The 26428-nt window shown below is 41.5% G+C and overlaps 1 protein-coding gene and 1 pseudogene across 8 annotated transcripts in view; both read left to right on the plus strand.

The window, feature by feature from the left end:
• The window catches only part of LOC140915797 (protocadherin alpha-C2), a 362081-nt gene that overhangs the window by 144437 nt on the left and 191216 nt on the right, over nt 1-26428 (plus strand). Inside the window, exon 1 of one of the 8 annotated variants that reach the window (XM_073356105.1) lies at nt 18438-20917. The exons of the other annotated variants lie outside the window; for them this stretch is intronic. Coding sequence (XP_073212206.1) covers nt 18545-20917 — 2373 coding nt within the window. The 5' untranslated portion in view covers nt 18438-18544. Of the gene's footprint in view, nt 1-18437; nt 20918-26428 lie in introns of those variants that run through there. 8 annotated transcript variants of the gene reach the window in all.
• On the plus strand, nt 6419-14372 carry LOC144930797 (protocadherin alpha-3 pseudogene; annotated as a pseudogene).

Here is a 26428-nt window from a genome sequence, read left to right on the forward strand (position 1 = left end):
GTGCAGCAATGGGTGGTTTCTTTTTGTGTGTGTTTTCTTTCTGTTCATTCATTCATTCATTCATTCATTCTTTTGTTCTTTCATTCTTTCTTTCTCATCTGGTGTCACTTATTCAGGTTCTAGATGTACTCAGAGAGCATTGGGTTACTCATCTGTGAACGGGGTCCTTGTTACTCTTAGTTGATGGAGGATGGGTTTCATTGTTGGTGGGTATTTTCATTATTGGTGGGTATTGGTGGGTATTTTATTTTACCTTAGGAAAGGTAGGATGCCAGCTTCTTCTAGAAAGCAATTGTTAGGCTTCTGGTCAGGATGCCATTGCTTGATGACGATAATCACATTTATTATTTGCCTTCACTAATTGCCCTTTTACTGGTACATGGTGTCTGGAGTGGTTCATGACCAACCTCAGGGGAGACTTTAAAAAGCAGGGCAGACACCCCAAACTGGTTGTGTATTCTATCATTATATTTCAGCAACCCAATAACATTCATTTTTACTTGAGGTGCATTATTAATATTTTACACTAAATGTAATGCTTAACAGCTAAAATAGATGCTTACAATTTTTATGAGAGGGTGTTTCATCCCCTGATGTTGCTAGTTATTCCCCATCACCTTGTACATGTTGGTTTAATTAAAAGATCTTTATTATGTACTATCATTCTGACCTTATCTTTTAGAAGGTCTTAGTGGGTCACAACTGAGGATGCCAAACTCAGGACAAACTGCTGAGAAATAGGGCAGATACACCCCAAGACTGGTGGCTAATCCCCCATAGGATATACCAAACCAGCAACAAAAGTAAACTTCTTTTTACCACACTGGCTAACAAGAAGTCATAAAAGCAGTTTCCTTAGGCATTCCAGTCCTTGTATTACCACTGAAAATACAAGACTTAGAGATGACAGGTTCTTTAAAACCAATCTCTTCAAATAAAAGGTTATTCTGATCCCAAAGGACCAGCCACACACCCAGGTCAATATATAACTTAGATCTTACCCAAAAATCATGCTGATACCAATCATTTAGTATCTAAAATCTAAAGGTTTATTCATAAAAAGAAAGAAAGAAAGGTCAGAGTTAAAACTGGTTAAAGGAATCAAATACATACAGCAATTGCAAAGTTCTGGGTTCAGGCTTGTAGCAGTGAAGGAATAAATTGCTGGTTTAAGACACGTCTCTGGTTGCTTCCAAATCATTGGAAGGTCCTCAGTCCATTGGTTAGAATGCTCCCATTAGTATCATCCAGAGGCTGGAGCAGGATAGATGCAAAATTGAGGGGTTCCTAGGGCCATTTATATCCTCTGCCATGTGGAGGGGAACACATTGATTTAAACAAAAACCTCAGCACAGGTAGTGGAGAATCACAGGTGACCAGATAGTGTTTGGAGTCACATGGGCAAGATACATGTTCATGCCCAATTTCGCTCAGTCATTGCAGGAAGCCATTACCTATATTCCAGGCAGCAGGTTCACAGGACAGTCCACTCAGCATAGATGGGCATCTCCCATGGTCCATTGTGAATTAAGTGTCTTTTTCATGGGCCACTGATTTTGAATAGTCCCTCCAAGATGTGCTGGCTAACTACTTTGTGGGTGTTACCCAGGAGCAAACATTTGAAATCCAGGTATACAGCCAATATTTATAACTTCAAATACAAAAATGATACATGCCTACCAATAGCATAATCATAACCAGCAAATCATAACCTTTTCATGGACACCGCACTTGACAACCTTTGTACAAGATTTGTTGCAAATATATAACAGAGGTTGTAACAATGATCTATATGGTCAAATTTTAATCAGGTAACATCACAAGGAGTCAGTGTGTTTCTGTTGTTCTTAGGGAATGTTTTTGTACCATTCTTGATATCGGGATTTTTCTGGTACCACTTGATTTCGGGATGTGTTTGCATGAGTACTCTGTGCCTAGCACTTTTTAGGAATGTGTATTTCTGCTATATAAGTCCTATTCTTGCCTGATTCTGTGAGCGGGTCCGGCCTCTTGCTCACAGCTTGTCTTTATATCAGTCTGTATAACAGTCTTTATATCAGCAAAACTTTGATTACTACTTTATATCAGTAAAGCTTTGATTACTACTTTAGCCTAGGCCTCAGGCCTCATACCAGTCCTCTGATACAAGATTGTATGTCTCAGGCTCTCTTCCTACTACATAGTCTAAATACAAAACATGTCCTTACAAGTCTAACATCTATCTTGAATAGTACTCAGGTACAGGAGAAATGGTCTGGTTTCCAGCTATGAATTTGTCAGTGCTCAGCTGATGCCTACAGCCTTAGCAAGAGCTGGCACCTGGTCTATCATCATCACACATGGAATACTTCTGGGGGAATTCTGTGCCACTGTGAACGCACAGAATTCATGTGTCCTGCAGAATTTTTTTCTCTGCAGAAAATGCATTCTGGCCGAGGAGTGCTGCCATTCCATCTTTCACACACCAGAGGCCGCTGTGGTGCCATGACAGCTAGCAGCATGAATGCAGCTGGCTGTTCTGGTGCCATAGCGGACTCTGGTGGACAAAAGGTAGAACTGCAGTTCTTCTGGAGCAGAATATATTTTCTGTGGGGAAAAAAATTCTGTACGTGCACAGTGGCACAGCATTTTCCCAGGAGCAGAAGTTCATCATAGCACCCTGCCTGCGGAGCCAAGTTAGGACAGACAGATTGGGCACACAGGACTGCTGGGGTATGAGTATCACAGACTGGGATTCAGAATAGCTAGTGGGAGAGGGACAGAGTGGAGTGTGGGCTCAGGAGCTAGTGGTGTGACAGCATTGATCCAGGGGTTGAATGGGAATGGGGGTGCAAGGCTACATGGGAACAGGGACGGGGGGCTGCAGGGACACATGGGGATGGGGGAGCAGGCTGCAGAGACCCACGAGGGTGTAGGGACAGTGGCAAATGTGCCTGAGTGAATGGGAGAGACTTAGTATCAGCCAGCGTCTGCATGGGGGAAGCTCACCAACTCCCTAACAATCCCGCCTCTTCCTCCCCGCCAAAACCATATTCCATATTTTTCCGACCTACACCCAACAACCCTCCAGGCTCCTTCCCTCTTCCTCAGCTTCTCTGTTACCCCTAACTCCTCCAAGCCTTTACACTGCTTCTGACAGGTGCAGGAGATACAGTTCTGTATTGTAATTTAAATGAATTACTTAAAGTTCTGTATTAATATGCATAGTAAGGAATCTATTTGTCAAAAAGAAATTACCAGAATCTTTTTTTGTCTGTATTGTTACAGACATTCTTGCTGACAGATATTTTGAAATGAATTACCAAAATATTTGAAATTGGCATGATTATATTGTGTTATTTTGACAAATAAAATATGCAGAATTTTAAAGTATTGTGCACAGAATTTTTAATGTTTTGGCACAGAATTCTCCTAGGAGTAATGGAAATACTTTTTCACTCAGTGTGTTATTAGACTGTGAGACTTGTTGCTACAGGATGTTGCTGAGGCCAAGAATTTAGCAAGACACAAAGATGGATTGGACTTCAAGGCAGATAACAAAAATAAACAGAATAATAATAGTTAATGTTAAAAAGTTTTTGAAGGCATATAAAATCTCCTGCTTCAGGGTTTAAGACAATTTCTAAGGTTGGGGATTAAGATGATAAATTTATGGAGGACAAGTTATCCCATCTCTTCCTATTGTCTGGTTTCTTTCACTTTTCTCTGAAGCATTTGTTATTGGCCCTGTCAGAGACAGGATACTAGACAGGTCTGATCCAGAATTACATTTTTTATGTTCCTGTGATCCAGATTTTCTTGACCCCCCCAATAATAGCTTTAGACTTGGGTATGGTAAAGATACTGTATTGATCTTGTATATCAGTCCTCTCCAGCAATGGATAAAGATCAAGTGTCCATGTTGATTATTTTAGACAATTCTATCAGCTGCCTTTGAAAGTCTTGACAATAAGATAATTGACATGGCTGTTGACACTGGCCAGGTTGGAGAGAGAGTTGGATTTGGTTGACTTAATTCCTTTTTCTGTGGAAGGATTTTGCATTGGGTGGTTTCTTATCAGCCCAAGGGAACTCATGTGGATTATTACTTGTATCCCTCCTTTTCAATGTGTACACGAAGCTGTTAGGGAACATAGTGAGGCAGTTTCACCTGTGTGTGTCTTCAGATGGTTTAGTTGCTAGGTGTTCTAATGCTTGGGTAACATTCAGATTATTCTGGTTGGATGGGAGAAATAATTGGAAGAAATGGCAGAAGTAGTGTCCTTTTTCTAAGATTAGAGTGTTGGATCATTTTTTGTTTCTGTGATTCATAGATTTTAGTTTCTATAGAATGGTTTAGTCCACAGTTTCTGTGGAATCTTCAGGTGCTTCTAGAAATCTAGATAGCAGTGGCTCAGAGTGGGTTTTGCCATTTATCCTTGGCCAGGAAGTTGCACCCTTTTATTTTGGATGTGGTCTTCATCACAATAATCCATGCTTTTGTTGTTTCCATATTGGATTCCTGCAATTCTTTCTACATTGGGTAACATCTGAAATACACAGAAATATCAGTTATTGCAGAAAATGGATGCCTGCTTGATGGTGCTTCTCACAGAGTGTGTATTATACTCATTCTGCATAAATTGTATTAGTTTGCACTTTGCAGCTTAAGTCTGTGTGCAATTTAGGTTGTTGAATGTAGCCTATTCAGGTCTAAATATTTTGTTTCTTATGTATCTCAGGGACTGCCTCTCTCCTTGTACAATCAGAAGTGAAGTCAGATTGCCTGTCTGCTCCACTGAGATCAGCTGAGGTATCTGAGCTAATAGGATCCTAATTAAAATGGGGAGGGGACTGGAAGCCAGATATTTTTCACTGACTGACAGTTGAATGTAGTTTTGGTCATTGGAAGGGTCGCTGAGTTGTTTACTCACAAGACTGGGTCTCACTGAGAAAAATATACCAATGGTTGTAGCTGCCTGCTGTGTCCTGCATAATATCTGTGAAGCCAAGGGGGGAAAGATTCCACCAGGTGGAGAGCAGAGATAGCTGTCTACTGAATTTGAACAGCCAGAGACAAAGGCTATTAGAAGAGCTCAACATAGAGCTATATGGCTCAGGGATGCTTTAACAATGAGCCAGAATAGTGTGTATTGTTGTAGTGTGCTCTACCTGGCACTGCTCTTTTGTGGCGTGGTAGGAATTGTGTGGTGATTGCTGTACATGTAGGAACATAACATTGTTGATGCACCTATTAATTTAGTTTGTGACTGATCCTCTGAGTTTTATGACACTATATAGGAACAGGTAATTGGTTGCTCTCAGAACTGCTCAGCACTCGCAGGCATGTTGCGAAGTAATAAAGGAGAATAATGTTCCAAATAATATAATTTTATTCTGTAACAAAATCAGTGAAAAACTCTGTGCAAATTTAAAACAAATACTTTAAAAACATGATAAAACAATAAATTCAGAGAACAGCACTTTTGAAAGGGCAAGAACATTTGTGTCCACTTTAGTTACACATACACCAACTGTGGCTTTCACGGATCAGTGTATGTGAAGCTCTGATTGTCTTTAATGTCCCCCAGGATGGAGTGGTAGGGGTAGAGTTGCAGCGAGTGGTGTCCTGTGGAATGTTCAGGGGATGTAGGAAGGTGCTGTCATGGAGTTCTCCATGGACTGCACAGGGAGGCGAGCCTGGGATTATTGAATGTATAGGTCCCCAGGAGACTGCAGCATCTGTGTTTGCTGCTGGAGAAGACCCATTATGTCCTGATACATCTCCCTCTCCTTTTCCTGCACCTTTCTCCCCTCCACTCTTTCCTTCCTACCTTTCTTATAGTTTTAATCAGTGAGGAACGGACAGTGTTGTCCTGGTATCTAGCTTGTAAATATAAAGTCAACTCTCATAGTTAATATCTCACAGAACTATGATGCTGGTTAAGGATGGGAGTGAATTTCTGACATCTCCATTTACTAACAAATATTTCCTCCATGATAAATATGTGAGATTATGGTACCAGTAGAGGACCTGTTGGAGTGAAATTGGCAGAAGAAATATTCTTTTTAAAATTGTTGTTTCAAAATTAAGTTTAACAGTTGATTTACTTATGTATCTGACTGGGAGGTAAGAAAATGTAAATATTATTATATGAATATAAAAATTTACACAGTAAACAATCAGTTGTTAGTCATTCCCAAAACAATGAAAATCTATCTCACTGCCCAATGCATTGATGTAAAATAAGTAAAAATAGTGTAAAGAAATTTTGTTAGCAGAGTAGTGAAAGATGAAAGGAAGTCCTGATTAAGGTAAAAGATATATGGGGAAAAATCTTCACTGTTGTGTTTACACATTCTGTCACAAGGTGTCGCTGATGTCTAAAGAGACTTTTCAACAGGAAAGAAACACACAGCTCCTCCCACAGAAGACTGGAAAACCCTGCCTATCGCGTCAGGAGGGCTCCCGGATGTGAGAGGAGTGGATTAAATAAACTGTTTTCAAAGGTCTCTCACCCCGCCATTCACTGGACTCTGCCGTTCGCTCAGTTAAAAAACTGATTTCTAAACCCGCGCCCCGCGTCCGCGATGGCTCTTCTCTGGCGAGACTCCCTGGGAACCGGGCAGCTGCTGCGGCTGGTTCTGCTACACACGGCCTGGGAGGTGGGCAGCGGCCAGGTCCGTTATTCTCTGCCGGAGGAATCCAAACACGGCACCTTTGTGGGCCGCCTGGCCCAGGACCTGGGGCTGGAGGTGTCGGAGCTGTTGCCTCGGATGTTCCGGATGGTCTCCAAAGGCAGGGGAGACTATTTTGAGGTAAATTTGCAGAGCGGCGTTTTGTTTGTTAAGTCGCGAATAGACAGGGAAGAGGTGTGCGGCCAGAGCCCCCTGTGCGCCATTGACTTGGAGGTGATAGTGGACAAACCCCTGAGGATATTTCACGTGGAAGTGGAGATACAGGATATAAATGACAATGCTCCTGTGTTCCCTGTAAATGAACAAAACCTGAGTATAGCAGAATCACTGACGGTTCCAGGTTCGCGTTTCCCACTAGAGGGCGCGTCTGACGCAGATATTGGTATAAACTCGCTGCTAACCTATAAACTCAGCCCAAGCGAAAATTTCATTGTAGAGGAGAAAACGAAGGAGAAAAGTAAATCTTTGGTCCTTGTGTTAAAGAAACCTCTTGATAGAGAGGACATCCCCGCGCATCATTTATTGCTCACCGCTATTGATGGGGGCAAGCCGGAGCTCACCGGCACAGTTCAGCTAGTGATCATTGTGCTGGATGCCAATGACAACGCGCCCATATTTAATCAATCCGTTTATCAAATCAAATTATTGGAAAATGCAGCTAACGGGACTTTAGTCATAAAACTCAACGCCACTGACATGGATGAGGGCATTAATAAGAATATTTCCTATTCGTTTACCAGTCATATTCCTCAAAACATAAGAAAAGTTTTCAGGATAGAACAAAATACTGGAGAAATCAGGGTTAAAGGAAATATAGATTTTGAAGATATTAATCTGTTTGAAATTCAAGTTGAGGCAAAGGATAAAGGGAATCCCCCGTTAGGGGGACACTGTAAAGTTATGATAGACATTTTAGACGTGAACGATAACGCCCCTGAGCTGGCCCTGACTTCCATTTTCCTGCCGGTGCCGGAGGACGCTCCCTTGGGGACAGTGGTGGCTCTTATTAGCGTCTCCGACCGGGACTCGGGAGACAACGGCAAAGTCACCTGCTCCATCCCCCCGGACCTGCCCTTTCAGCTCGTCTCCACCTTTAAGAATTATCACTCGCTGGTGCTGGCGGAAGCCGTGGATCGGGAGCGAGTGTCTGAATATAAGATCCTGGTGACAGCCAGAGACGAAGGGGCCCCGTCTCTCTCGGCCAGCAGCAGCATTTTGGTGCCAATCGCGGATGTGAACGATAACGCCCCTGCTTTCCCTCAGCCCGTGTACACGGTGTTTGTGAAGGAAAACAACCGTCCCGGGGCCCATCTCTTGAGCGTGTCGGCGTCGGACCCGGACCTGCGGGAAAACGCGTTTGTGAGCTACTCGGTGGTGGAGCGCAGTGTGGGAGAGCAGCAGCCCGTGTCGAGCTACATCTCGGTGCACTCGGAGAGCGGGCACATCTATGGGCTGCAGCCCTTTGACTACGAGGAGCTGCAAGTGCTGCAGTTCCAGGTGAGCGCAAGGGACGCCGGGTTCCCCTCCTTGTGCGGGAACGTGACTGTGCAGCTCTTCGTCCTGGATGAAAATGACAACGCGCCGGCAGTGTCCCCGCCTGGCTCCGGCCGCGGCTCGCCAGGGCCCGAGCTGGTTCCGCTGTCGGCCGGCGCAGGGCACGTGGTGGGCAAGGTCCGAGCGGTGGATGCGGATTCCGGCTACAACGCGTGGCTTCGCTAAGAAGTGCAGGAGGCCGGGGCTGCGGGGCCTTTCCGGGTGGGTGTGTACAGCGGGGAGATCAGCACCACGCGGGCCTTGGAGGAGGCGGACGGCCCCAGCCAGAGACTCGTGATCCTGGTGAAGGACCATGGGGAGCCGGCGCTGTCAGCGACAGCCACGGTCAGCCTGTCCCTGGTGGAGAGTCCGCAGGCTGTGAAATGGGACTCGAGGCAAAGGGTCGGGAGCGAAGGGCCCTTAGTTGACCTGAACATGTCTTTAATGATCGCCATTTGCTCGTTGTCCGGGCTGTTTGTGCTGGTGATTGTCGTGTATGTTGGCCTGAGATGCCATCCGGGTCCGGAAGTGATGTGCGGTCCTGGGAAAGCCACCGTGGTGTTCTCGAGCGAAGTGGGGAGTTGGTCCTATTCGCAGCGCCAGAGCCGTAACCTGTGTGTCGGGGAAGGCACCGCCAAGAATGACCTGATGGTTTTCAGCCCCAACTTTCCTAACTTTGCAGAGAACGGGGAGAAGGAGACGCCCAAACTATGTGGCACGGTTGGTTAAATAATATTTCCCTCCACAATGCATTGTTTCCTGTGTCTCACTGAAGTTTATTGTTAAGTAGTTCGTAGTGATTCCCTAATGGATTTATATATTTTTTAAAAATGCACGTTTGAATGACGAATAATTAATCTTTTTAGCGATCCAGCTTTCTGTGTGTTGTTTTTGGGTGGTTACTTCGGATACAGTTTTTGAAACATAAGTGGTTTTTAGTAGCATTCGAATGAAATTTGAGATATGTCAGTTTGAATGGATACAAGCCAAAGGATATAATATTATACATATAAATTTGCAATTTTATTGGCTATAGTTTGCTCTTTTTTTTAGTAGTACCGTCTGCGCTATTAATTCCATGAGAAACACTTTTTTTATGAAGAAGAAATAAATAGCCATGATCTGGTGGTAGCATCCGTGTTCTTTGTCTGGGGAGTATTCCTCCGAGAATTACTTCCTTATAATTTTTGTTATTGGAGATGGCTTGTTATATGCTTCTTGACTGATAGTTTCCATTGATGATGACGACGAAGGACAATACTTTGCAATGGTTTAATACCTTCCATCTGAAGAAGCCAAAACATGTTAAAGCATTAGGATGAGTAAAGATGTACCGCTTTATTCCACCTTTATTCACACTGAAACCTTATAATTGAGTCCTAAGCCTTCAAAATTGGGTTGAAGTGGGACAAGACTGGTGAACAGTCTGGGTGCTGGCTCTGAGTTACTCCTCACCATGCCACCGCAATTTATCTGTAATTATCCCCTTCCTTCTGTGGGGAAACTGAGAACCAGAGCAGTGAAGTGACATGTCCAAGGTTACAGAAGGTTTGCAACAGATCCAGAAACACAGTGAAGAGCTCCTGGTTGCCAGTCTTGCTTCTTGCCTAGAAAAACATCTTTCCTTTCCTTGGATTTCCTCCCATATTTTATTATTCCATTTGTCCCTTATCATTTTCTCTCCTGCTTATTATATGTTATTTGTTCTCTTTTAAATGCAGTTCAGACGTGTTTTACGAATTTTTTTTAGTTTTTATGCTGTTCTTTCCTAGACTATCAACCTAAAGCACTTTAGTATATGACATCTCTTACAAGATTCCAGAGAATCTAGGGAAGCATCCAAATTAATGTCATGATATAACCATATTTTTAAAATTTCTGTTTCTACAGTATTGTTTATGGTTTCAGGATACAGCAGTAGAAACATCTTAGTGAGGAATACCTGGGTGTACCTATTATCAGAAATTTATAGGCTTTTATTTTAGGGCTATTGATTAATTACAGTTAACTCACATGATTAACTCAAAAAAATTAATCGTGATTAATAGCAGTTTTAATTGCACTGTTAAACAAATAGAATACCAATTGAAATTTATTAAATATTTTGATGTTTTTCTACATTTTCATATATATTGTATTCTGTGTTGTAATTGAAATCAAAGTGTATATTATTTTTTATTACAAATGATTGTACTGTAAAAATGATAAACAAAAGAAATAGTATTTTTCAGTTCACCTCATACAAGTACTGTATTGTAATCTTTGTTGTGAAAGTGCAATTTACAAATGTAGCTTTTTTTGTTACATAACTGCATTCGAAAACAAAACAATGTAAAACTTCAGAGCCTACAAGTCCACTCAGTCCTACTTCTTGTTCAGCCAATTGTTAAGTCAAACAAGTTTGTTTACATTTACAGGAAATAATGCTGCCCTCTTATTTACAATGTTACCAGAAAGTGAGAACAGGCATTTGCATGACACTTTTGTAGCTGGCATTGCAAGGTATTTACGTGCCAGATATGCTAAACATTCATATGCCCCTTCATGCTTCGGCCACCATTCCAGAGGTCATGCTTCCATGCTGATGATGCCCATTAAAAATAATGCATTAATTAAATTTGTGACTAAACTCCTTGGGGGATAATTGTATGTTCCCTGCTCTGTTTTACCCACATTTTGGCATATATTTCATGTTATAGCAGTCTTGGATGATGACCCACCACATGTTCATTTTAAGAACACTTTCACTGCAGATTCGACAAAAAGCAAAGAAGGTACCAATGTGAGATTTCTCAAATTAGCTACAGCATTCCACCCAAGGTTTAAGAATCTGAAGTGCCTTCTAAAATCTGAGAGGAATGAGATGTGGTGCATGCTTTCAAAAGCCTTAAAAGAGCAACCCTCTGATGCGGAAACTACAGAACCTGAACCACCAAAAAAGAAAATCAACCTTCTGCTGGTGGCATCTGACTCAGATGATGAAAATGAACATGCATTGGTCTGCACTGCTTTGGATTGTTATTGAGCAGAACCCATTATCAGCATGGACGCATGTCTTCTGGAATAGTGGTTGAAGGTGGAGACATATGAATCTTTAGTGCATCTGGCATGTTAATATCTTGCGACGCCGGTTACAACATGCCATGCGAATGCCTGTTCTCACTTTCAGGTGACATTGTAAACAAGAAGCGGGCAGCATTATTTCCTGAAAATGTAAACAAACTTGTTTGTCTGAGCTATTGACTGAACAAGAAGTAGGACTGAGTGGACTTGCAGGCTCTAAAATTTTACATTGTTTTATTTTTGAATGCAGTTTTTTTGTACATAATTCTACATTTGTAAGTTCAACTTTCATGATAAAGAGATTGCACTACAGTAGTTATATTAGGTGAATTGAAAAATACTATTTCTTTTGTTTTTTTAGAGTGCAAGTACTTGTAATAAAAAAATAAAGTGAGCGCTGTACACTTTGTATTCTGTGTTTTAATTGAAATCAATATATTTGAAAATGTAGAAAACATGCAAAAATATTTAAATAAATGGTATTCTATTATTGTTTAACAATGCAATTAATTACAATTAATGTTTTAAATTGCTTGACAGCCCTATTTTATGTTATTTATTACAGATTTTATAATCAGTTTTTTGTTTACCACTGTGTTATCAGCTTTTAAATGGATTTTATTACTTGGAAGTTCTCCTTTTCCTGATAGATCACAATTAAATAACTGAATGAGTGTGTATCTTCAAGAATCTTACAAAATACTGTTCATTATGATGAACTGCTTCTTTTGGATTTTATTTAAAATTAACAATGGTTATTTAGATTTGTGATGCATTATAACCCATATAAGTACTTCCTTTCTATGAGTCATTTCCAGCTTTTGGTTTTCAGATTCCATTTTGGTTTCTTTTTCAATAGTAATGGATTCTGGAACATAGGAAACAATGCAGTGGTTTTACAACCTTTAAAAAAGAATGATGGCAGCTTATTTTTATATCTCCATTTCTAACTACTACGAGAGAGAGATCCTGTGCTCAGAGAACTAAGAGTTGTTTTGGGAAACAGTTACAGAATGTATTCTGTTTTTCCTAGTAAATGGAACAGAATTACAAAGTGGGGAAGATATGATGTTAGAAAATAAATAAAAATAGTAAAGAGATCATCTTAATATATTTATCCTGTTATTTTTTTCCTTTGGATGCAGGGAACATTTTTTGGGGTGTGTGTAGCAGGGCTGGCCTGACCATGAGGCAAACTGAGGTGGCCGTCTCAGGTGCCAGACTGGGGCGGGGGGTGTCACCATTAGGACCCAGAGAGTAGAAAATTGTGTCTGTTGCTGGTGCATATGTATTCTCTCTGCTCTAGATGCACAGAGATGGTGGAGTGCTGTGCTGGAGGAAGGAGGGCACAAGAGACATAACAGGCAGGCAGGAGAAAAGGTGAGAGGGAATAACAGAAAGCAGCAGGAGCTGCAGGGAGAGAGAGAGGAGGAGGAGCCTCTTATTACCTCTCTAGCACCCCCAGGAGCCTGGACTGATTAACCCCAGCTTCTCGGGGAGCTTCCTGTTTCCTGCTGCTTCCCTGAACCCACTTGAGGAGAACAGGCAGTCAACTGAAGTAGTAGGAGCCGGTTAGGCCTTTAATATGCTGATATCATCCCTCACTCAGGTCCTGCTACCAGCCTGCTTCTTTGTCCCCTTCAACTGAGTGTTGAGTGCCACTATAGCTGGCACAGAACAGCAGTCATGAGTGAAAGAAGAAAATGTGCTTCTGGGGCAGCATTCAGAAAAAGCAAGCAAGCAAAGGAAGCTTTCTGTCTAAGCAGGAAGGAGCTCTCCTGAGATATATAGACACAAATGTTCACGGTGAGCCTTCCAGCCCAGGTGAGGATGTGAGTGGTGAGGAGATGCCTGATCTTCCAGTTAGTCAGAGTGCAGGTGACCTGGCAGCTACTGCAGCATCCATATCTCCATCTCAAATGGATGTAACCATGCACATTTCTGAAGAAAAGTGTAGATCAGAGAAGAGTGTGGTGGAGGCGCAAGAAATAGCTGCTGCTGAGTTTAGTTCCTTAAGTCTAGATGATCCAGGACTATGGACCCACTTGAGCAGTAGCCTGAGGGACTTCCTTGTGCTGCATGGGCCACAGCAAGTGAAAAACTTCATGTTCTCCAAAGACAGTGAAGATAGAAGTTTCCATCCAACACATTACTGGCGTGAAATCCTCAATGGTGACAAAGTAGAGAGGCCATGGCTTATGTACTCAAAAACCCACAATGTTGCATACTGTTTTTGTTGCAAACTCTTCCAGTCTAATGTTCCAGCCACATTGGGTTCTCCAGGAACAAAGGACTGGAAGAATCTGGCTAGAAATCTGGCATGCCATGAGAAGGCAGCAAATCACCAGAGAGCATTCCATAGGTGGAAAGAGCTTGAGATGAGACTGAAGTTAAAGGCCACCATAGATGATCAGCATCAAGAGAAGATTGCATCAGAGTCTCTTTACTGGCCAAATATTCTGAAAATGCTCATTGCCATTGTGAGAATGCGTGCTACCCAAAACCTAGCACGGCATGGCACTTCAGATCAGCTGTATGTGCCAAACAGTGGAAACTTCCTTAAAATTGTGGAGCTGATGGTGAGTTTGATGCTGTACTCCAGGAGCATCTAAGAAGAGTCACCACCCAAGAAATGTACACACACCACTACCTTGGAAAAACAATTCAAAATGAGATATACAGTTACTGGCAACAAAAGTCAAACAGAAGATTGTGGCAGATCTGAAGTCAGCAAGATATTACTGTGTTATTCTGGACTATACATCTGACATCAGTCATATGGAACAAATTACTTCAATGATGCGTTTTGTAACAAGAACAGAACCTAGTGAAAATGTCCCTGCAATGGTGACTGTCATAGAGCATTTTCTAGAATTTATTGACATTGATGATACTACAGGAGCTGGTAAGACAAATGTGCTTCTTAAAAAGCTGGAAGATACGGGAATTGCGATAGCTGACATGAGAGGTCAGGGCTACGATAATGGTGCCAACATGAGAGGAAAGAACAGAGGAGGGAAGACATGGATCTGAGAGCTAAACCCTATAACTTTTTTTGTCCCATGCAGTTCTCATTCATTGAACTTGGTGGTCAGTGATGCAGCATCAGCTTCTAGTGAGGCTGCTGAATTTTTTAATATAATTCAAAGCATCTATGTATTTTTCTCCTGATCAACTCATTGATGGCAAATTTTGAAGCAACATCTGGGAACATCCTCTCTGACACTGAAACCACTGAGTGCCACACAATGGGAAAGTCAAGTGGAGGCGATAAAGCCTATCAAACACCAAATTGGGAAGACAGATGATGCCATAGTTGCCATTATGGAGGATAATGCTATGACAGGAACTGTTCATGGGAGAACAGTGGCTGAGGGAAATGGAATCACCAGAAACATACATAACTTCAAATTTCTGTGTGGCTTAGTGTTGTGGCATGACATAATGTTTGAAATAAATGTTGTAATCAAGAGACTCCAAGGTGTTGACCTTGATATATCTGGAGCAATGGAACAACTGGACAAAGCAAAGTCATACCTGCAGTCTTACTGGTCAGATGAGGTATTTCAAAATATTCTGAAGAATGCACAGAAGTTGGCAGAGGAACTTCACGCTGAAGCTATTTTCCCACCCATTCAAGAATACAAGAGTCACCGAAGAAGAAGACATTTTGATTCCAAGGCATGGGATAATCCCACAAGAGACCCCAAACAACAATTCAAAGTTGAATTCTTTAACCAGGTGCTAGATTGTGCAGTACATTCAGTTGAAGAACATTTCATGCAGCTCAAGGAACACAGCAGTATATTTTGGATGTTGTATGATATTCCAAAACTCCTCACTATACCCGAAGAAGACCTACACCAGCGATGCAGGGCATTAGAGACAGTGTTGACACATGATGGCATGCATGATATTGATGCGAGTGATTTAGGTGGTGAACTGAAAGCCCTTTCAAGATACATTTCAGCAGGATCAACTCCAAGGGCTGTTCTGGAATATATGTGGACAAATAAGATGACCACCCTCATTCCAAATGCTTTTGTTGCTCTGCGCATACTTCTAACACTTCCTGTAATGGTTGCCAGTGGAGAATGCAGCTTCTCCAAGCTGAAGTTAATAAAAACACATCTATGCTCCACAATGACAAAGGAGAGGCTGGTCGGCCTTGCAGCCATCTCAATAGAGCATGGGCTGGCCCAGACTGTGGACCTTCAGAAGGCTGTTCAAATCTTTGCAACCAGGAAGGCATGGAAAGCACCACTTTGATTATTCAAACAGATAAAAATGCCAGTGTTTACTATGCAGACAAGAAAAGTTACATTTGCTGTTCAGGCATTTGAAAGTTAAGTGTTACTTAAAATGTTTGAACAAGGCATGTTAAGTTGTTAATTCTCCTTTCTTGGGGTGTGTAGCAGAGCAGTACCATGAGAGGAGTGGAACAGGAAGAACAGGAAGAAGGCAGAATTGAGATCTTTCAAAGTTTTGGCCCCTGCCTCGGATGCCAAAATGTTGTGGGCCAGCCCTTGTGTGTAGTAGCCATCTGTGAGTTCTAACGGTTTTTTGAAACACGGTTTAACTGATTTAATTTGTGCCGTTAGTAAGCATGGTACACATTGGAAGATAATCCTGTATTTGTGATAACTTTATTGGCATGTGACTGGAATAACCGAAAAAAATTTACTGACATAGTGACTATATATACCCTAACTATCCACCAGGAGGAGACAGACAACTGTACAAACTTCTTCCACTGGGGGAGAGGAGTTATCAGTCTCCTCTGGTGTCTCCTACTAGGAAGAGGCGTTGACCAGCTGTCCTGTCTTTGCTGTCACCAAGAGTGGATGAAAGTTGGTGCCAATACCTTCAACTTGGGGAAGCCTTTCTAACGTGCTGAATTATTTGAGCATTTAATGGGTCTTTTCCCACCTTCTTTGAGCATCCCAAGCTTCTAATAGACGAATATAAAGCAAAACAAATCACACATGGATACACAAGATTATAGGGCATACAAAAATGCAAAAGGAAAAGAGTCACTGTCTCAAATAATATACTTTTTTTAAAATGGCACTATATAAAATAGGTTTATATGTTGCCTTAGCCTCTGGTTCTAGTAACATAGCCCAAGACCAAAATTATTCTTCAAATTGTTCCACTATTTTACTGATATTGCCTATAATTATATATATAGCAAAGTATTTACAAACACTGGTAGTTAAGTTGCCTAAACATTTGCATTCTCAATGGCCTTTTCCAGTTGCTTATAACCTGCTCAAAATCTGCTTATAACCTTTACATTTTTAGTTTAAATTGCAGGTTTAGTCAAAGTAGAGATCAGCTTTTGAGAGAGTTAAAATGGATTGTTTTTATGTGAAAACACAGTAAAATGTATTATTTTCCTTAAATATGTAACATTTCTGAAAACAGCTCTAGTGCCTAAATAAGTGATCTGTAAAAACTTTAAACTTAAGGGGGGGGGGACATATGTGCTTTTCAGTGATCTGTTGAAGTGGTTTTGAGATTTGCTGACTTTAAAAAAGATTGGGAAACATACTGTGACCGTATACACTGGTTGCTGCTTTCTTTCTAACGATTTCCTGATGTCCCGTTCGCATTGTGTAAATGTGTGCATGTAACTGATACATTCTATTTTAGTATCTGGTGGTATCACTTATGTTCTACTGGCTCCCTGCATGCATGTGTAAGAAAGTTAAGAGGAATTTAAAATTTAATATGCAAGTGTTTATGTAACGTGATCTGCGAAAGTGTGTGCAGATAAAGATCGGGCTGTAAAGGAGCCCAAACATATTCCACGAGAAATCTGAAGCTATATATGTAATGGGGGTGTAGCTATACCTCATTATATATGTTCTGTTAATCTATGTATTGTGTGAGGCAGGACTCCAAATAAGCCCTAGTTTTAGAGAGTGAACATATTGTACACGCCAAGGCATTTCATTTCTGCCGAAAAATAGAATGGAAGTTACTTGTTTTTGTAAATTTTATTTTTGAAAAACGTAGGAAATTCCATTAAAAAACAATGTTGAAGAACACTAAGATTGCAAAAGGAAGCACTCAAAAGTCGGGAAATGCCAACATTCAGGTTTCTAACACATCGATAACTGTGCTCATATATGCATATTCATTAAAATAGTCTTTAATTAAATAATTAAATTGGTTTCTTCTCCAGCTTAAAAGGTTGTGAATGAGGAAGAAGTCCAGAAAAAATCGCCTTCACTCTATGTAGAATAATAATCTGCAGGTAAGGCAGAGGGTAACTGGCAAAATAATAAGAATAAAAATAAATATTAACCAGCTCCCATATTTACTGAATGCAATGTATCCTCTGCACTGATGTAAACAAACATTTAGGCACTTGTGGAAAACCAGCACAAGGGCAATGCACAATTTAAATAATTTAAGCCTGCAAAATAAAACTATGCTTCTGTACACAGAATTTCACCTTGAATGATGTAGTTAAAGAAGCTAGCCCAACCAACCAATCAACTAACGATTTAATAAAATAATAATGGCAGAATCTATATGAATATTCATAAGGAAGAAGGATTTGGTGTTTCCTGAGTTTTGAATGCTTTCCTTTCAAACCTCCATGTTCTTTCAATATTTTTTGTTCTGTCCGAGTCGGAGATAACCGTAGCTATGTATCGCTGTAAGATAAACGTAAGATATAGAGATATTAAGATGTAGACGCGTGTGTCAGTGGAAGTGTATTAGAAGGTTGTGCAGGATCAAGTGATGAAATCTTTAAAGATCTGAATGGGAAAAGATTAAAACACCTTCCTATAGGTAAGGAACCCCAGACTTCTTTTGGTGGCTCAGTTATAGAGGCAAGTTTAGAAAATTTCTGTCCGTTGCCAAATATTATCTCCTATAATGCGCACAGAACGACATAAAGTTCGAAGGGATATCTTCCGTGATAGCTCGGCGGGCGGAGGGAAAGGGGCAGGAAAAGATGAGAAAACAGTATGCTTGAACCCTCTGGATTAAAGAAGACATAGTTTGGAAGGTATAAACTACGGAAAGGTCTGAGACACAAGGTGGCGCTATCGGCTAAAAAGACACTTAAGAGAAAAAACACAGCTCCTCCTTCAAAAGCACTGAAAATCCTGCCTTTCAGCGTATCAGGCAGACTCCCGGATGTAACAACGGCATTTTAATTAAACTGTTTTCAAATCTGCAACGCATCCTCCTCATTCTCTGGACTCTGCGCGTTCGCTCAGTGAAAAAACTGATTTCTAAGTAGTCCGCGATGGCTCTTCTCCGGCGAGACTCCCTGGGAACCGGGCAGCTGCTGCGGCTGGTTCTGCTACACACGGCCTGGGAGGTGGGCAGCGGCCAGGTCCGTTATTCCCTGCCGGAGGAATCCAAACACGGCACCTTTGTGGGCCGCCTGGCCCAGGACCTGGGGCTGGAGGTGTCGGAGCTGGTGCCTCGGATGTTCCGGATGGTCTCCAAAGGCAGGGGAGACTATTTTGAGGTAAATTTGCAGAGCGGCGTTTTGTTTGTTAAGTCGCCAGTAGACAGGGAAGAGGTGTGCGGCCAAAGCCCCCTGTGCGCCATTGACCTGGAGGTGATAGTGGACAAACCCCTGAGGATATTTCACGTGGAAGTGGAGATACAGGATATAAATGACAATGCTCCTGTGTTCCCTGTAAATGAAAAATATCTCAGTATTGCAGAATCGAGACTGCCAGACTCACGTTTCCCACTAGAGGGCGCGTTTGACGCAGATATTGGCACAAACTCTCTGCTAACCTATAAACTGAGTCCAAATGAATATTTCACTTTAGATTTGCAAAAGAACGACGAACACAGTGATGGTTTAGTCCTTGTATTAAAGAAACCCCTGGACAGAGAGGAAACGCATGTGCATTATTTATTACTCATCTCGACTGATGGGGGCAAACCGGAGCTCACCGGCACGGTTCAGCTGGTGATCACAGTGCTGGATGTGAATGACAACGCGCCTGTATTTAATCAGTCAGTTTATAAGATTCGATTGTTCGAAAATGCAGCTAATGGGACATTAGTCATCAAACTCAACGCCACAGATTTGGATGAAGGAATTAATAAGGATATTTCATACTCCTTCAGTAGTTTTGTTCCTCTAAGTGGAAGAGATGTCTTCACAATAGAACCGAATACCGGTGAGATCCGAATTAAAGGACAATTAGATTTCGAAAAAAATAAAGTATATGATCTCCAAATTCAGGCTGACGATAAAGGTAACCTTCCTTTGTCAGGACACTGCAAAGTTTTGATAGACGTTTTAGACGTGAACGACAACACCCCTGAGCTGGCCGTGACTTCCCTTTTCCTGCCGGTGCCGGAGGACGCTCCCCCGGGGACAGTGGTGGCTCTTATTAGCGTCTCCGACCGGGACTCGGGAGACAACGGCAAAGTCACCTGCTCCATCCCCCCGGACCTGCCCTTTCAGCTCGTCTCCACCTTCAAGAATTATCACTCGGTGGTGCTGGCGGAGGCCGTGGATCGGGAGCGAGTGTCTGAATATAAGATCCTGGTGACAGCCAGAGACAAAGGGGCCCCGTCTCTCTCGGCCAGCAGCAGCATTTTGGTGCCGATCGCGGATGTGAACGATAACGCCCCTGCTTTCCCTCAGCCCGTGTACACTGTGTTTGTGAAGGAAAACAACCGTCCCGGGGCCCATCTCTTGAGCGTGTCGGCGTCGGACCCGGACGTGTGGGAAAACGCCTTTGTGAGCTACTCGGTGGTGGAGCGCAGTGTGGGAGAGCAGCAGCCCGTGTCGAGCTACATCTCGGTGCACTCGGAGAGCGGGCACATCTATGGGCTGCAGCCCTTTGACTACGAGGAGCTGCAAGTGCTGCAGTTCCAGGTGAGCGCGAGGGACGCCGGGTTCCCCTCCTTGTGCGGGAACGTGACTGTGCAACTCTTCGTCCTGGATGAAAATGACAACGCGCCGGCAGTGTCCCCGCCTGGCTCCGGCCGCGGGTCGCCAGGGCCCGAGCTGGTTCCGCTGTCGGCCGGCGCAGGGCACGTGGTGGGCAAGGTCCGAGCGGTGGATGCGGATTCCGGCTACAACGCGTGGCTTCGCTACGAAGTGCAGGAGGCCGGGACTGCGGGGCCTTTCCGGGTGGGTGTGTACAGCGGGGAGATCAGCACCACGCGGGCCTTGGAGGAGGCGGACGGCCCCAGCCAGAGACTCGTGATCCTGGTGAAGGACCATGGGGAGCCGGCGCTGTCAGCGACAGCCACGGTCAGCCTGTCCCTGGTGGAGAGTCCGCAGGCTGTGAAATGGGACTCGAGGCAAAGGGTCGGGAGCGAAGGGCCCTTGGTCGACATGAACGTGTCTTTAATGATCGCCATTTGCTCGTTGTCCGGGCTGTTTGTGCTGGTGATTGTCGTGTACGTTGGCCTGAGATGCCACCCGGGTCCGGTGGTGATGTGCGGTCCTGGGAAAGCCACCGTGGTGTGCTCGAGCGAAGTGGGGAGTTGGTCCTATTCGCAGCGCCAGAGCCGTAACCTGTGTGTCGGGGAAGGCACCGCCAAGAATGACCTGATGGTTTTCAGCCCCAGCGTCCCTCACTCTGCAGAGAACAGGGATGAGAAACTGCTAGTGATGGCGTCCAATGTGTGTGGAACGGTTAGTGAAAGATTGTTGCACCTCCAGAACATTTGTAACATCTGTGTAACTGAACACAGTTTTTCTAAATATGCTAGTAGTGTCTGGGTGTGGATTTTGAAGTTCTATATGATATTTTTAATATTAAACGACTTATACTTTCCCCATGAATATGGTGTGTAGGTAGCGAAAATCCTGGGTATGGAATTATTCCCTCTTGCTGAGCGGCTTTGAATAGGTAATCTTTGTAGTGATTTCCGTTTGTATGAACAAAGAATATAGCAATGTTTGTTTAAACTTTATTTTATCTGGGAATTCTCTTTATATTTTTCAACCCCTTTCCACTTTTCCATTAGTCTATAAATGTTCTCCAGTAGTATTTTAATGGGCACTTAGAACATGTGCTTTTGAAATAACAATCTTCCGACTTCATTGACAGGTGTTAATAATGTTCATCTTTCTGGAAACCCATGTCCTTGTGGGATACTTAATGTAAATGTTTTGACCTTTCAGCACAATATTAAAAGTTGCTTTTCTCATAAGATTCACAGTTCAGGTATTAAAACTATTGGTAGTGTGGAGGCTGTGATTTAGAATTGTCTTTTCATATTTTTATGGCAGGTTATATCAGTGCTTTAAACTTTGCCAGAAGCTGGGAATAGGCAACAGGGATCACTTGATGATTGCCTGTTCTGTTCATTCCCTGTGAAGCACATGGCATTGGCCACTGTCGGAAGACAGGATACTGGGCTACATGGACCTTTGGTCTGACCGAATGTGGCTGTTCTTATATTCTTATTGTGGTATGATTAAATTCCTCTTTATGAAATATACAAATGTACAAGGGGTACAAAGAGAAGACTAGAATAGTATAGCTATTTTTATACAGCCTTATAAGCAATTTATTTTTAAAACATAGAATGAACTCCATGGTTTACCCCACTATCAGCCGTGTCTCATTTTAATATTCGGGTCAAAATATCTTACAATGGAGTCATATGTTTTCTTTGCTTGGGAATAAATTCCTTCAAAAATTTATCAGGCAATCTCCATCACTGATGGCTCTTGATATGTAGATTGTGTGGCACTCTCAATTCCATCCCTCATAACACTGATTGTTGATTATAATGATTGCAGTTATTATAGCAACTTCTGTAATAATACAGCTTTTAACTTCCGTAGTACCTTCCGTCAAAGGATGTCAATGCACTTTAGAGAATTAGGGTGAATTTCATCCCAGTACAAAGAGCCTTGACACTTAAATCCGGCTTTAAAGGTGAAATTCACGCCATGTGCAGAGGGAAAGCACAAAACCTATGTACCCACTTAAGCCGCACAATATCCTTTACAAGATTCATGTGGCCTTGCGCTGGCCTTCTGCACTAAGGTGAATTTCACCAGTTAATTAATTTAGACTTTTTAATTAATCAGACCAGTTAATTAATTTAGACTCACATATACCCATGAAGTATTGTAACTAATCCCATTTACTGATGCGGCAAATGGGAACTCGAGCAGTGAAGTGACTTGTCCAAGACTACGGAAAATCTGTGGTAGATCTAGGAACATGAGTGCGCACATCTCCGGATTTCCTGTCATGTGCCTTATCCAGAAGTTTATCTTTCTTCTCCTTGGATTTCCTGCAAAGCATGGGTGGTGTCATTGGCCCTTTCTCATTTTCTCTCATGGAATATGTTTCTTCTTTTTATAGTGCAGCGCAGAAGTATTTTATAGAAAATGAGAATTTCTAATATTTTTTTGAGCTATCATCATAAAGCATTTGATTATATGTTAGTTCGCACAAAGTTCCAGTGAATCAATGTAAGCATCAAAATCCTGTAATTATATTACTATATTCATCAACGTTTTATTCCTGAAGTCATAATCCTTGGTGACAGGATACACTAACAGAAACATACTGGTTGTGCTAGTTACCTATATATCAGACATGTATAGGTCTTGCTTTTACTTCTTATGGATGATCTTAAACTAGATATACTTGTTCTTTTCCTTTTGAATTATTACAACTGTAATTATTGCAGCTGTAAAATTATTATAACTGTATTATTGCTGCTGTAAAACAGGTTTCCACCATATGGAAGGTCTTTTTTTCCTAATAAGGGACAGCTAAGTGAACAAATATATGTGTCATTTGCCAAGAATAAGAATAAACACCATAGATGAAATCTTGGCTCCATTGAAGTCAATTGCTTTGACTTAAATGGAGCTGGGATTTCACACCATATATTATAAATTATTTCCTTTCCCCCACATTTGAACTGATTTGTTTAAGAATTGGGATGAATGTGATTAAAGCAGTGGCTGGGTTCTATTGCCTTTAATTTCTTTTCACTTTCCTTGAGTCACTTTCAGTTGTTTCTAGATTTCACTTCTGCTTTCTTTTCCATAGAAATGGATGCTGGAATACTGAAAATAACCCAACTTTAAAAAACAATTGCCTTATCTTGTTTCCAGCCCCATTTCTGTGTAAATCAGCAGATAACCTCTAAGAGTGAGATATCTTCAGCTTAAAACAATGAAAATTGTGTTTAAAAATAACACAATTGAGTACTTTATCCTAGAATATTTAAAAGAATTCCAATGTGGATTTAAAAATAAAAATAATTAAGTAAACATAGTAAAGAGAACATTTTGGCATGTTTGTTTATTTATTTATTTTTGTTGGATGGAGGCAATAATTTTTTGATGGTTAAGGATGTGTGATTTTTGCCGTTCCATAGATGTTTTTGATTGGTGGTGTTATACCTTGGAGGGTTATCATCACAAGTGACAATGTTATTGACATGCAGTATGGAAATGCAGAGAAATTGCTTCACATGGTGGCTAGATACTCTCATTATCCCACTAGAAGAGGCAGACAGTTATCCATACTTCTTGAGGTAAGTTATTAAGCTACCCAAATACCTCCTTCTGGACCTGACCAGATAGCCATGTGCTTTTCTGGCACCAAGAGGGGATAGAAATTGGCCTTAATATCTTTTGTTTGGAGAGCCATTTTAATGTGCTGAATTCCTTATGCACATGGGCCCCAAACAGCAAAACACTAAACTCTTGAGTAGATTCATTGACATGCTTAAAGCTAACTGGGTTTTTAAGTGATTTGCTGGAGCAAAGCCTCAATGGGGTCTGCTCTTGCAGTCCTTCCACAACCCAAAAGTCTAATGATTTCATTTGTAGGAAAAGAGGACAAAGGCACCCAATACTTTTAGAATTAAGTGCAAACATTTCAGTGCATTTTTTAAAATAATAGTGGTACTTTTTAAAAAAGCCCCCTATCAATTAAAATGCCTTCAGAATGCCTTCACCTTACACCTTCTTCACCTGTTATATATATATGAATTTATGGAGATATGTTTACATATAATAGATGGAATATGTAGCAACACCTAAATATAAATTAACCTAAAATATTTGTTTCCATTTTCTAAGGCCTTTTCTGGCTGCTTATGTTTTTCCCAAACTTTACTTCAGGGACTGAAATTCTGGAAGTTTGGTCTCAGCACATTTTCTTTTTTGAAAGATCAAAAATGGTTTAGCTATTTTCAAATGAACAGAGAATGAAAAATATATTTTTTCATAATTAAGAAAACTGTTTTGACATTTTTTGAACAGCTGTAGTGTCTAAGCAGAAGGTGGTAGAAACTTAAAATCTGACTAAGAGGTAAGTCTTAGGCATCAGATATGTCTATCAGTGGCCTGGTAAAAGTCTTTTTAGATTTGATCAGTTAAAATCAGTTTTTTAACGTGCAGTGTTTTAAAGTGTTTGGGTTTTGTTTTGTTGTATGATCATTATTTTAATAGTCGGTATTGGCACTCTGTATGTGGTCATGTATAGCTGAGTGGAAATTCACTTTAATATAAGGACTTGCTATGTTCCACTGGCTCTGTGCATGCATATGTAAGAAATTAGAGAAGAATTTCACATTTTACCTGTGGATGGTATGTGGAGTATGATCTGTGAAGTTGAACACTGAAGGAAGCAAAGCTCTAAAGGTGCCTGTCTTATTCCATATGTCCTGTGAAAAGTTTCAGCCATGTTTTATTATATAAGATCTATTTATCTACACTGAATGAGCCAGGGCTCCTTAGGCAACTTTGCAGTCATGGAGGCTGGGTTTCAGAGGAGCCCTTCCCTTATTGAGTTCAGGTATTCTGAAAGACAGACCATTCTACTACTGCCCAACAGGTAGTTCCATATGATTGCACTTCTTTACTATATTATTTGTCTTTTAAAAACCTAGAGAATTCCCTGGGAATGGTAAGGTCACCAAAGAATCCCTGAAAAGTCAGGAAATGTGGAAGTTAAGGGTTCCCACACATCTTTAGCTCTGAGCCATGTGTGTAACCATTATAATATATTTTTTGGTTACATTATAACATAATGTTTTTCTTCAGGCCTCTGTCTCCTTCTTTGTGCAAGGTGGATGGAGAAAGAGGCAGGGTTGTGAAACCTATGAGGCAGAGGTTCAGAAAGTGTCTGTCTCCTTCCTTGCACAGGATGGTCAATGAACTCTGAGGATAAAAATAAATATTGAACAATTGCTTCATTCACAACACATCAAATAACCAAAAACCAAATCCAGGTTGCTTGCATTATGAGTGTTTCACTACCCTTAAAGGTCTTTCCACATGTGTTTATTGATTGATTGATTGTATATATAGGTACACAGTGTCTCTGTAGACATGTAGAGATATAAAGTATATCAACTTATAGGTCACTAGAAAGAGATATTATGACACTGTTTTAAAAGTAAAGAATCAGGTTCTGAAATGTTATTCAAAGATTTAAAGGCAACAATAGCTTACCACAGATAACTATTTTGGCCTAAAATCTTTACTGTGTTTCATAATATTATTTGGCTATAGGAAAATATTATCATATGCTTGACTCTCCCCTGTAGCACACTAATAAAAACGTGTAATGTTAGACCAGACGTCTGTGTTTTAAACATTAAGACAATTTTCCAAGGTTAAGGTATCACATATTTATTTTGCTCCTTCGGCTACAGAGAGAAGATCAGGATATCTCCATATTATACCAATTAATTATTTCCAAACAAAGTACGTTAAGACGTAGAACTAATAGTATCTTTCGGATAGGTTGTAAAGAAAAAGAACTTCAGAAAACTGTAAGGATTATGTACATTGTTATATTAATCTATATATTTAAAGCATGGAAAGGTCTCAGACACAAGGTGTCGCTGTCGCCTAAAAAGGCTTTTTAACAGGAAAGAAACATACAGCTCCTCCCTCAGAAGCACTGAAAATCCTGCCTGTCAGCGCGTCAGGCCGGCTCCCGGATGTGACAGCATTGGATTTAAACGAAATTAATTTCAGAGATCCCGCATCAGGATATTCATAGGGAATCAGGAGTTTCAAGTCACTGATTTATAAACCAGAACCGCCCAGTGTCCGCGATGGCTGTTCTCCGGCGAGACTCCCTGGGAACCGGGCAGCTGCTGCGGCTGGTTCTGCTACACACGGCCTGGGAGGTGGGCAGCGGCCAGGTCC

Source organism: Lepidochelys kempii, chromosome 8, assembly GCF_965140285.1.
Source record: "Lepidochelys kempii isolate rLepKem1 chromosome 8, rLepKem1.hap1, whole genome shotgun sequence".
In the NCBI taxonomy this organism is placed as follows: domain Eukaryota; kingdom Metazoa; phylum Chordata; order Testudines; family Cheloniidae; genus Lepidochelys; species Lepidochelys kempii.